This window comes from Natrix helvetica (assembly GCF_964273705.1).
Source record: "Natrix helvetica genome assembly, chromosome: 4".
Lineage (NCBI taxonomy): Eukaryota > Metazoa > Chordata > Lepidosauria > Squamata > Natricidae > Natrix > Natrix helvetica.
In genome coordinates this window covers 94,117,323-94,130,691 of record NC_138550.1, presented here as the reverse complement: position 1 = coordinate 94,130,691, position 13,369 = coordinate 94,117,323, and the positions used below count along the sequence as shown (strand labels likewise).

The 13,369-nt window shown below is 38.6% G+C and overlaps 1 protein-coding gene across 6 annotated transcripts; it reads right to left on the bottom strand.

Annotated features, from left to right (window-relative positions):
- Window positions 1–606: 606 nt before the first annotated feature.
- LOC309391423 (leukocyte elastase inhibitor-like) lies at window positions 607–11,266 on the bottom strand. Of its 6 annotated transcripts, none has more exons than XM_081951870.1 (8): window positions 11,115–11,266; window positions 10,509–10,599; window positions 9,232–9,409; window positions 6,024–6,161; window positions 5,457–5,574; window positions 4,674–4,816; window positions 3,636–3,803; window positions 607–1,683 (listed from the first exon to the last, which is right to left on the bottom strand). In XM_081951870.1, the coding sequence occupies exons 3-8, from the start codon at window positions 9,397–9,399 to the stop codon at window positions 1,282–1,284; spliced, it is 1,137 nt and encodes a 378-aa protein (XP_081807996.1). In that variant the 5' UTR covers window positions 9,400–9,409; window positions 10,509–10,599; window positions 11,115–11,266; the 3' UTR covers window positions 607–1,281. The 6 variants fall into 6 exon arrangements, with proteins under 6 accessions (XP_081807996.1, XP_081807999.1, XP_081807998.1 ...); XM_081951873.1 differs by having other exon boundaries at window positions 10,553–10,599; XM_081951872.1 differs by lacking the exon at window positions 11,115–11,266 and adding an exon at window positions 10,815–11,084.
- Window positions 11,267–13,369: the final 2,103 nt, after the last annotated feature.

Below are 13,369 nucleotides of genomic sequence, written 5' to 3'. Positions count from 1 at the left end.
TAAAATAATAAAAATATTTCATTGTAGACAACAAAAATCAGACGGCTTCAGTTTATGCCAGGGAATATGCTCTGTTGTATTGCAACATCAATTGAAGCTTTACAATTTTCATCCATTCATTTCATTTCATTCATGACCTCAGCAAGTGTTGAAAAAAAAATCCCATCATCTCAACTTACTTAAATTTAACAAACTACCCTACAGAGAAGGGAAGATAATACAGTCTGTTTCAGCTTTTACTAAAATTGAAAGGTGTCTAGACTACTTTGTTCCATCCTCCTTATACAAGGATAACCCCAATCTAGGATAAGTAACTACATCCCTTTTCTCCAATCTACAATTTTATACTGAGGACCTATCATTATCTTGGTTTAATGGACTCTCACTTTACAATTATGCAAGATAAAATCCTTGCTCTTGTTTAGAACTAGATTAACATCAGCTATAATAAATAAATCTTTCAACATATTTGTCATTTTCATGCATGTTAAGTGATTTGTTTAGTTTTGGCTTAGTATATTGTGTGATCTCATCCTATTGCAATAGAGTTAATAAATGAAGGTTCAAAGTGTGTAAATTTAACCAATTTCAGTGATACATGACAGCAACGATCAAATGCTTTTATTTCAATTCTAAATACACGAAACTCTGCATCAAAGTAAGAACCGTAATAAGGTAAATATCTTTTATAGATAACTGAATTGCATTCAATAAAATTACTTGATCAAATAATCCGTACATTTGAGTTTCGAGATAGGATTCATATTTCTCTTTTGCATTCTTATTTATATACCACCAAAAATGTGTTATGTCTATTCATTCTAGCACTGTTTACACTAGTTATTATAAGCTCAGCAGGGACATCCATGGCTAGCCATGACATCACAAAAAATGACAAACCATGAGGCAAGCTGAATTGATACATATCAGTAACACATATCATTAGATGGAAAGGTATACAGGGCAGATACATATATGTTGCGAAACCTTGATTCATGCTTAGTCACTTCTTCCCTGCGTACCAAATTCCCATACATCTCAAAGCAATTGTGCAGGACTTATCTATTAATCAGAGCACTGGAATCTTGTATTAAAATTATTTCCTTGAAATCATTAAAGATAATTCTCTCCTGGAAAGGAAGTATTAAAATTGAATATGACTAGAAGGAAGTATATACATACAGAGAAAAACAAATGTGTGTTGATGAAAGTTCTTGGAAAAGTGGCTTATAAATATTTGAGGAGTTAAGGCATTTAATCAATATAGGCAGAATGCACCTATTACGGAGAACAACATCTACCAAAGAACAGGAGGCTCTTTGTAGATCGCTGCATAATAAGAAAGAGGAAGGGGTGGTCAACTTTTAATTGTGGCTGAAACATTGCACATCGCACCATCATGACTACAGCAGTGGCAGCAGCTGCCTCAGTGCCTTCTTCATTGACTTCTATGAATGATTTGTGAACAACTTCAGAGATGACTAAATCATTGTTAGCTGACATTCCAGAGAAGTCTGCCTTGCCATCAAAAGCATCCGTCATTCCCATGCTTCTCAGAACAGGCTTCAGATCATATTTTTCTTCCAGTTTAAATTTGGGAAAGGAGAGGTCAATTTCTCTTGGGAACATATTCTCTGGATTGATCCAGTCCATGAGTTTCTCATATGTAATTTCTCTCTCCAGCTAAAATAAGATGAAAAGCATTAAAGGAGAAAGGAATTCATGGTTATATGACACAATGGTGTATCCTGATAAATTCACTCTGGCAGAAGAAATACGATGCAGTGATAGAAAAATATGAAATTTGACAAGCAGTTGTAAATTCTTCTATTTCCTTCTCGAACTTTAGAAAGGTAATTTAAAGTGACAACAATAGGGTAGACCTTATTTAGAACCATATTGGTTACCTGTTTTCTTAATAGTGACAGGAAGCTTCTACTGACTCTTATCAAATATAGACCATTGTTAGAGTGCAGTAAAGGTATTCTGAAGCTTGCCAAGAAAAAGAAGCAAATGTATGTAAAGCCTCCGTTTTTAGACATATAAATGCCGATTACTTTGATTGTTAAAATTGAAATTATTGTCATCCTACATGAAATATAAAGATTTATTTGCCATTTGAAATCAAAAGATCAATTAACTATGGATAACACCCACACTTTTCATAATACCTGTAACATTATTTTCTGTAGTACCTTTCAAGTGAAATAGGAGCAATTTCAACTTTCCTTATATGCTCATAAAGACTTTCATAAAGGTATCTCAATGACCCAACGTACTTCAGTTAGCATTCCATATTTTTTTCCCGAATCTAAACTTTCCTCTTCAAATTGCAAAAAATATATATATCATCTGATGTCAGTTTGCCATCTTGGTCAATTTTAATAGTTTAATTTTTTATATTGATTTTCTTAACTCTAAAACCTCTAAGTTACAGCATAGCTAGCTACACTTCTCCAATTTTCAGTAAAACACAGATAAGAATACAAAGATGTAACCAAAGAATATAAATATCAAAAGGGGTGCTAAAATAGTAGCTATGGGTAGTCTTCAACTTATGACCACACCACTGGGATAAAAATTTCTGTTGTAAGTCACTGTGGTCATAAGTCAAGCTGGACCCAATTTTACAATTTTTATGATTGATGTTAAGAGAATCATCACAGTTAAGAATTTGTGGTTGTTCGAAATGTGAACTGATGTTTTTTGCTGGAAATTTGGCATAAAAGGTCACAAATCATGATCATGTGATTGCAGGACACTACAATCAGTTGTAAATATGAGTTGTTTGCTAGGTATCCAACCTGCAATCACATGAACGGTCACTAAATGAATGATTACCTATATAATTATCAGAGCTAAAATTATCCTGTGAATGTGCAGAACATGATTTTGGCTAATATCAAAAAAATAAAAATAAGAATGGACATTAAACTGGTTCCTATGGAAAAGCATAGGATGTAGCCGAGAGATATTTCTGAGAAAATTCTTTTCCAGGCAGATCTCATCCAAATCATACTTTGGAGGTGGACACCACAGGACTTGGTTTATTTCAGACAATATAGCCCTTCTTTGTTTGGGGCAGCTAAAGATGATACAAGGCTAGCATAATCTGTCTCAAACAACTAGTTCTTAATGAATCCCTTGTACTGTCAGATGTTCCATGGCTGGAATTTCATCTGAGTAGTACTGCATACTACTGGTAATCTTATCAATTGCCTATTCCATCAGTGGAATAACATTGTGTATCCAATGATAAGAGACATAACTGCATTAGCTTGTGCATTTGAGATTTTTTTTTTTTGCATCTTTTCAAAATAGGGGAAAATACAAGTCAACCCAATAATACTAACTGTAATTGCAGAAAGACAAATTTCCGTATTAAAAAGCACAGTGTACAGTTAGTATCAGAGATGTTTTAAGATGGACAAGGCCTTAAATTCTGTTCTGAATTTAACTTTTTTGACTATTGTATTCCAACCTCCTAACGTAAGAAGGATAATCCCAATGTAGAATATGTCGCTCTATCTCTTTTCTCCAATCTACAATTTTGTACTGAGGACCTATCATTATCTTTGTTTAATTGGCTTAATTAAACAATGTCTTAAATTCTGTTTCACAAAAGAAAAACTCACCTTTTCCAATCCAGTAGAGTTATCTTCAATCTCATCAGGGAGCAGAATGATCATGCTCAACTCATTATCAACATATGGAATCTCAAGAACGGAAATCCGATAGGCCGATATGTGGGTCATGTTGTATTCTGCTTTCTTAAACATCATCTGCACTGTTTTCCTTTCATTCTACAAGTAGGTAAAATGCATGTTAGAAGAAATCTTTCAAATAAATAGAAAATAATTCTATCACATATTCAGTCTTGGTCCCCCCTCCCTCCCCCGCCTTAAAGCTTTCATCTTTTGCTTTGACTTTAAAATCAAATTAGAATGGAATTCTTTATTGGCCAAGTGTGATCGGACACAAGGAATTTGTCGCCGGTGTATCAGCTCACAGTGTACATATAAACAGCATAATGTAATAGGTCACAGGTCATAAATCAAACTTACAATCATTAATCATAAGTTACAAACAAGTGATAAGTCATAAGAAACCAATAGGAGAACATAGTAAGAAAGATGGGGAAAGATGAAAAATGAAAAAAAAAAACGATCTTTATGTCTAGTTGCAATGAAGCACAAATGAGTGGTTTAAATCAGCAGTTTTCTCAAATGAACAGATGTTTATAATATCAAAACTATCCTTCTTTGTGGAGAGCAACACAGAAACATATTGTTCCTCTTCCTCCTCAATCGAATACTTCTAGGTGATGATACATAAGAGACCCACATGTTCAGCAAATATATTCACTAATCACTCCATAGTTGTTGTGGTTGATCACATAGAATGAGTGGGAGTGGTGCTGAACTAGAAATCCCTGAGTAAAGTTTCAATGGCTGAAAAGTCTGAATTGCTACGCTACATACAAAGTCTGAAGGACTCAAGATGATTGATCATGATTCATCCATTTCCACGAAGACCAATAAAATGTAAGGACTAGGCAATTTCTTTGCTACAGGAATGTTTCAAATTAATTCTACACTTGCTTCAGATATATACAAAATAACACGATTTCAAATATTCATAATGTCTCATTTACTGTGTTAATAAATGAATACCTTGTTAATCCGGAATGGCTTTTCCTGTGTGTCATCTTCGTTGAACTTAGCTGCCCAGTTCCCCTTGAAATAGATAGCATTCACCAAAACCAGTTTTGTAAGTGAATTAATTATTGGAGGGACAAGCAGATCCTGAATTTTTCCTTTTTGAAAGTTAAAAAAAAACTGTTTAAATTGATAAATACTTTTATACACATAATATTGCACAAAAAAATTCTTAGGAACCCACTTGTAAGATGTATTGTTTCTAAAGATAGATATATCTATTTACCTACCTACCTACCTACCTACCTATAACTTAGTAAATTTAGTACTTAATAAATCATGGACATGTTTGTAGGTAAGCCAAAATAAAGCCATTTTTATTTAATTATTATATTTCTATCTTGATTCTCTTTCAGGAGCTCAAGGCAATCATCCAGAGAGCTCACCTGACTGAGGATGGACTATAACTTTTGCTTCCTCAGAGCCAGTCCAACCTCTATCCACCCATCCTCCCTCCCTTAATATTTATATAGTTGCCCATCTTATATCGTTGTTTAGTAAGGTTACCACACACATACAGGGAAGTTAAATAATGGAAATATGCTCAGATGTGTCCATCAATAAAACCAATAAACTATTCATGGCTAGAATTTCATTTGAGGTTTGATGGGCTTCTATGTAGCAAATAATGGTTAACTGTGGTGGGTTTGCCTGCCTTGTCTGTCTCTCTCGCATGTACACACAATATTCCATGTGTTACTTAACGCAGCTGCTAATTAACTCTATTATCATTCTTACCTGAGGTTTTCTCTGCTACCCAGGCATTTATATGTCTTCTTGAATCTTCTGAAGCTTGTTTGAAGTCAAGTTTCTCCAGACCTGCATGGTAGAATTTCTCAGTGGATTCTAAAAATGACTTAAGAAACAACATCATCTCAATAACAGAAGCAGTAATAAAAACAAGAATTGATTCTGTCTCATTTTTCTACGAACTAACAATCTGAAAACATTATTTATTAGGCTCAATATACCTTACAGGCAGCCAGTGCCATTGGATAGTTAATACAGTTTGTTTATTCAATAATATATCTGGCAATTATTGGTCACACGGTTCTATTTTTCCTTTTCTTGAGAGTTCTATATTTAGGATAATAAAATCTTACTGGGTGTTCCTGTAGCATTCCCAGTAAAAGCAATTGGCCTTTTAACTCCCCCTTCAGATTTCTCAATAGACCAAGTATAGCTATAGGAGCATTAGATACTTTTTAGAGCGAAACTGCAATTGCAATGAGATAAACAAACATTAGAACACAGAGAACATTTATGGCTATTTTCAGCCAATTCTTTAACATGCATGTAACTTACTGCAAGAAAATCATATGATGTTTCTCCAAAAAGCCGGTTGGCTAGACTGAGGATATAATTGGCACCAGGTTTGTTGATTTCAGAAATAAGTTTCTCAAATTTTTGGTGAACTTCTCTATCTTTGGATACAGAGAGCACCTATGAGAGATACATGGATAATCAAATTGTGTTTAAAATCAATTCAAAATGTAATGCAACAACAGCAAGCCTTGGAAAAACTTACAAACGGTCTCCCATATAATTTGTAGCTAACTTTTGACCTGCAGATGTAAAGCTTTTTAAGTTAATAGCTGACCAGGTCTGGGCTTCAAAACTAAACAGAGTTGAGTCTACTTAGTATTTGGGTAATGTTTGAAGCCCAAGCTTGTAGAGTACAAGGGGAAAAACACCCTTCCTTAAAGGGAACCATTTCCCTGCAGTTGCTATGGAAATTCATATAGTATAAGTGTCCCTAAAGTCCCTAAAAATAAAGCTTGACTTGACTGTATATATTTGGACTTCACAAGTTTGAAAGTCCTAGTCATTGATCTCCTTTGAAAATCAATTTGACAGACAAGCAAGAAAGATTTTCAGAAATGTCCCTTCCTTGGAAAAGAAGGTTTTTAAAGCACAAGGTGTATGCCTCCATGCATAAAGTGTTTTTAAAAGGCAGAAGGAACACTCTTGTACCTACTTTTACTCTTTATATAAACTTTTGAGCAAATGTATTTCTTAGGCTAATGGTAAACAGCACTTTTGAAGGCAAATGCTTTTGAATGCTTCAAGGAAGATTGGCATGAAGTGGACAATAGCAAGGTCATTTCCCAGTGCCCGACATGACAGGCACCGGGGTTTGGATGGGCAGGAACAGGATTAAGCTCAATCCTGTCAAGACTGGGTGATTGCATGTTTCTGGTTCTTTTGGCATCAGAACTTTCCAACTTTTAAGTCTGAATGGGGTAGAGCAGAGGTGGATTGCTCCCGGTTCGGCTGAACCAGTAGTGGAATTCAGGCCTGGGTTGCAGAACCGGCAGCGACCCAGGCCTGCAAGGCCCTGAACTGGTTCCCTCGCTGCTGCTGAGCCACCACCATTTTGGTTTTCAGTGACTGTGTGTGCGCAGTTCACTGTAAATTGTATCTGCGCATGTGCAAATAATTTATATTGAACAGCACACACACGCATTGCACACGGGTTGCGAACCGGTAGTAAAACCGGCAGCAACCCACCTCTGGGGTAGAGCTCCCTTAGACAGAACCTCTGCACGATTTCGGGTCTTCTTGGACTCAATAGTCACTGCAGGTATCAGCAGTGGCTTGGGAGGGTTTGTCTGGTGCACAAACCACACCTTTCCTGGACTGGGAATCCCTTCTCTTGGTCACTCACTCCATTGTTGCCTCACATATGGGCTGCTGCAAAGAGCACCTCTTAGAGCTACTCTTGAAGGCCACTCAGAAATTGCAGCTGGTCCAGAATGGAGCAATATAGGCAGGTATAGGCACACTCTACTGCACCAACTGTGCAAGTTATCCACAAGTGCCTGGATGATTGCTACCTATAACATCTTCATGGCATGTAATTCCATGGCCACCTTTCTTCCATTGTTTCAATAGGATATGATAGAGTTGTTCCAGGTCTCATCTTTAGTGCCATGTTTTGCCTTCTTGCACTCTGGAGTCATTTCCCATCAGAAGTTCAAGTTCCCCTGACTATGTCATCCTTTAAATGGATCTTGGAAAAATGTTTTTATCTGCAGGCACAAAGCTAAAAAGCATGTACCTTAGGTCGATTCTGTTAATGTGTTGCATAGGTCTGTACCATTTTCTTCTTTTTGATTTTTACTGTATTTTGCATTTTTTAAATTCATAATGACTCTTGGCAGTCTATGAATTTGAAAAATAAATGAATGCTATGGGTATCCTGGATTGAAGCACAAACATGTGCCAGAACCAAGATTCTATGTCCATCTCCCAACTCCCCAGAGTTCCTATTTATTCTTTAAAAATGTCAATTTTAGGTTTTACACTGGAGGTGGGATGTTTTTTTCCTACCACAAAATATTGGTAAATTGCCCTTCTGATTTTTGGGATTGTGGTGAAGTATATCCACAAAAATAGATTTTCAAACCCTGGAACTTCAAGTTAGGGACTTTTGTCCTAAATAATACTATTTACATAATTAGTAAGTATAGCTTTTTAAAAGTTAGGCCCGTCTATGTCAGCGAAGATCTCAACTGGAAAATCAACATGATCCAGGTGGCCAGAAAGGCCCAACAGAGACTCCACTTCCTCCAGGTCTTGCCAAAAATTAAAGTGGAACAACAACTGATTACCGGTCTACAATAGAAAGTGTCCTCACTCACTGCATTACAGTGTGGTATGCTGGCTTGACAGCCGCAGATAGAAAGTCACTACAGAGGATGGTGAGCACAGCACGAAACATTGTAGGCTGTCCCCTGATACCACTAGATGGTACACCCTGGTCAGCCCTTCTTTATTCTCCTACCATCTGGAAGGATATATAGAAGCACAGGCGGCGACACAAACAGGATGAAGAACAGTTTTTATCCGTGTGTTGTCAAACTCCTGAATGAAAAAGAACTCTATATCAAGATAGGACAATTGACGTGCGTGGCCAGCGCGACATGCAGTAAGTTCACATGATGCAATAGGACTGTTTGTTAGTAGGATTCACTGGGATAGGGATTTTTTGTCTTCCACTGTGAGTTTTATTGTGTTGGGGGTGGGGGTAGTGCATGAAGGGAGGTTCAGCCAATCACATTGTACACATGTTGTACTCTGACATTAAAGGTTTGAATTTGAATTAAAATGACTGAATCCCTATTGCACTGTTTGCATTCCAAGCAAACAGCAGCTGCTCCCCACCTCATGCAAACAAGAGTCTCAAACCTGGATGAGAATTGCATGGGGACCAGAGTTAAAAGAGTCCTGATAACAATGGCAGCCCTTTGGCATGCTGCATTTTTCAAAAGCTAATCAGACACTTGGCAATTGCACAAACAGCCTCCACTTAGGAATGAAATCTTTTTAAGTTGATAGGTGTACTTGGAACTTTCTAGAGGAGGTCATAAAGAGTCACTGAGAGTTGCAAAATGGGCTGCATTTAAATTTAATAAATAAATTAGATATTGTCATAATTGGCTATCAAGGATAGGGACCACCTCCTAGCCAACCCCCTTTTCTCGTTTTGTTAAAATATATCTTGATATACCTTTGACATCTGAGCTTCTGTGTTGCCTTTGGCACCCAACAAGACCATAAGCAGTGCCGAAGACACACTCAAAGGAGAAAAAAACAAGTTCTTGGTGGGATCATTTGCACAAAGCTTCTTGAAGAGGTCGAGGGCAAAGGTGGTGTTTGCGGTAGAAAGACTGTCCATGTTTCCGAGCCTAGAGAAAAAATTATAGTACAATAAACCATAGATTAACTCCTAGATAAGGACTGAAACACTCCACCCAAGGAAATATTTTGTGTTCTGCTTGAACAATTATGCTACTTGCTTTAAGGAAAATGATTTGCAGAACCTAGTGGACAAAATATAAGGGAACTATGAAGCTCACTGCCAGACTCATATATAATTCCAAAGATAACAACTGGGTCTCCCTATGTGAAAAAAAGTAGAATGTTTTTTCTGCAGTGTAGTAAAGACATTTTAGAAAAATCAAAAAGGTTAGCCACCATATTAAGGAACAAGAGCAGCAATCCTAAGCAGTAAAATGCACTAGCCATGCCAGCATATATAAGATAAGAGTAGGAAAGTAGTAAGTTTATTAAATTCTATTCAGTTTTTTATTCTGCCAGATATTTGGGGGAGGGGCATTCCTTTACTCAATGCAACAGTACAGCTCCACAAAAAAAACAGAAGCCCTATCAGGACATGGGGAATTTGGAATCCCAACCAGGCAACCCTAACACTTCTCCTCTGCCTATCCAACAAGGAACACAACGTGGGACAATTTATACAGTGCAACGAGTAACTCCATACTCACAGCAGCACACTGCACCTGCAAAGTGCAAAAGCTGATTTAGGCTCTCCACAACTGACTGAAACGCACCTGCCTTTCTACTCAGGTGTTTTCAAGGTGTCAAGGTTGACTCTATCACTAGCCTATGTTAATAATTCATACAACAGCATGCCAATCAAGGGAGCCACAGCAAATTGTCAATCAAGCTCCCAACTAGGGGTGAAATTCACCAGGTTCTAACAGGTTCTGGAGAACAGATAGCGGAAATTTTGAGTCGTTCAGAGAACTGGCAAATACCACCTCTGGCTGGCCCAAAAGTGGGATGGGAATGGGGATTTTGTAATATCCTTCCCCTGCCACGCCCACCAACCCACGCCTGCAGAACTGGTAGTAAAAAAAAATTGAATTTCACCACTGCTCCCAACCAAGGAAGCCACAACAAACGCCATCGGGCGTTTTACGTCAATCTCACCCTGTGGCACTTGCAGGACAGGAGAGAGAGAAAAACATGTAATGGCCATACCTGGGGGCGGGGGAGGTAGTATTCTGGGCTGCTAGCACACTTACTAGAGACGTCTGGCTGGGGAGAAACGTCGGCGCAACTGCAAGAAATCCTGGGAGAAGCAAAATGATTAATGTTGAGGTTCTTCCCAGCCTGGGTTGACTCAACCACCTAACTGCACCCCGTCCCTTCAAGGACGTGGGCGGGTTGAAAACCCTTAGGCGGGGAAGGGGAAAGGTCAGGAAAGGAATCCAGGCGTGGAAAAGCCGATGTTCCCCGTCTATCTAGCACTGTAAACTTCCTGGGAGAGGCCCTGTAAATACTCACAACCTCCCTTTGCTCTACAAACCACCGATCTACGCCTCATTTCAATTAAAAGCTGCAAAGCAACTCGGCAGCCTGTTAGATTTTCCCTGCAGTTCTGAATTCCAAACAACGGCTGGAAGCATTTTTATTTATTTTTTGGCCTAGAGGAAAGTCTTTTTTTTTTAAACTAACTTTCCTGGAAAGAGGCCGAAACGAGACGTTCTTCCGCGACCAGCCCTCTAGAAGCGGTTTGCAATCTGCAGGCCGGAGCAGAATTGCTTCAGGCGCTGCCTTGCTACAAGCTTCCTCCCTTCGGCCTACCCCTCTTTGCAATATCCTCCCAGGCGCGCGGCGAGTCCTCGGCGAGCGGCGGGGCGAAGTGCGAATGTGCTGCCTTAAGCCCGTGGTTGAGGAAGAGCGGTCGGGTTTCGCCATCCCTTTAAAAGGGATCCTCCAGGGCGTGGGCTTCCAGGCTCAGGCGATAGCTTGCCTAACCGTTTGCACTGAGCATGTGCGGGAATGGCTTCCAGGGAAAGTGTTCCACCTTTCTTTGGAAATTTGTCATCACGGTTGGCAAAGAAAATGCTGAGAAATTCACAGATTTGCTCTGGCTTGTACGTGGTGTGCCCCTTTCAGTAATCACACTGTCCAGACACTAGCAATAAAGGCTCACCTGGGAGGTTTTGATTAAACTAAGCTAAACTGGATGACTCCTGGATAGAGATCAAGTGCAGGGCTATTCATTTTTTTATTTATTTTGGTTTGTCAAGCATGTATAAAAAAACAAGTATAAGTATGAATATAACATATAAATATATAAGTATAAGCAGGTATACCTATATGCATAAGGAATGAGTACAACTAGATGGGAACAGTAGGACAGGGACGGTAAGCATGCTGGTGTGCTTATGCAGACCCCCTTTACGGACCTCTTAGGAATAGGGTAAGGTCCATGGTAAGACAGTTTAAAGTTGAAGCTGTGAGTTTTAGAGGATGTAACAACCGAGTCGGGTAGAGCATTCCAGGTGTTGACCACTCTGTTGCTGAAGTCATACTTTCTGCAATCGAGTTTGGAGTGGTTTACTTTGAGTTTGTATCTATCGTTTGCCCATGTATTATTGAGGTTGAAGCTGAAGAAGTTGTTGACAGGTAGGACATTGTAGCAGACAATTTTGTGTACTTAGCTTAGGTCAGACTGTAGGCAGCGTAGTTCTAAGTTGTCCAGGTCCAAAATTTCAAGTCTAGTGGCATAAAGTACAGTGTTTCCTCGAAAATAAGACAGGGTCTTATTTTCTTTTGACACCCCCCCCCCGAAACAAGCGCTTGGCCTTTTTTGCAGGGAGGTCTTATTATTTTTGAGGTGCAGGAGGCAGCAAGCATGGTCACATGGCTGCTGCAGTGTTGCAATATTTTTGGGGAGGGCTTATTTTCGGGGGAGGGCTTATTTTAGCGCATGTGCTCAATGGCCCAATTTGGCTTATTATCTGGGGAAGTCTTATTTTCAGGGAAACAGGGTATTCTATTGCGAGTAGAGGAGTGTAGTACTCTTCTTGTGAAATACCTCTGGACTCGTTTAATTGTATTAATGTCTGTTATACAGTGTGGATTCCAGGCAGATGAGCTGTATTTGTGAATTGGTCTGGCAAAGGTTTTGTATGCCTTGGTTAGGAGTGCAATGTTACTGAAGATTGAAATGGCTAGATTGAAATGAGAGAAAAGCATCCTGGAAGAAGGTGGGATTGAAATATTTGTATACTATGCCAAGGATGGACAAGTCTTTCCATCCAGATCTTAGACTCTACTGGGTTATTTTATTATTTTTATTCCATCTTTTTTATCAATAAAACAAGACTGCAAACGTACCTTATTCTTCATCTATTTCAGTTCAATTCCAATTTCCCACACAACGTGTAGAGATTCAGCTCTAAAATGCAACAAAGAGTCTAAACTAGAGCTCTGAAGGCACAATGAGAGGGCTTATGGCAAATCAGACAGTGGAAAAAATATGAATAACTTTTTTCTCCCAAGTCACCCATTTAAACTTAATATATTTTCCTTAAAAAAAATAATTCCCAAATTAGGTGTGAAAAACAAAGTATGGTAAGAGCAATTCCTACAGCCTGTTTCGTGGTGGAATGGAAGCCCAGAACCATTTAGATATTTGCATGTGAACAAATGATGTCCTATGTGCACAGATTATTTCAAGATCGATTGCACCATTCACTCCTCAGGCTGAATCAGCGGTTGCCACACCCAAAAGAATGTCATTAAAACTCATCTTAAATGAGCCCACTGTTTGCCCAAATATGTTGGTGATACCAGTATAAGAGACAACTGATCACCAAGTTGAGTGATGCAGGAGCCAAGTCACATAGGGACTGTCTTACCTAGCACTCTAAAAGAGGTTGAGAGCAGCCCAGTTAAAAAGGCAAATTATTTCTATTTTTCAATTTTATTTATATATGCCCTGTGAGAAGAGGAAAACTCGGGTTTGATTATTTAGGTTTTAGAATGATAGTAGGCCCTAAAAAGCTACATGAACCAAAGTTTTAGATAAAAAGGTTTCAAAATATATC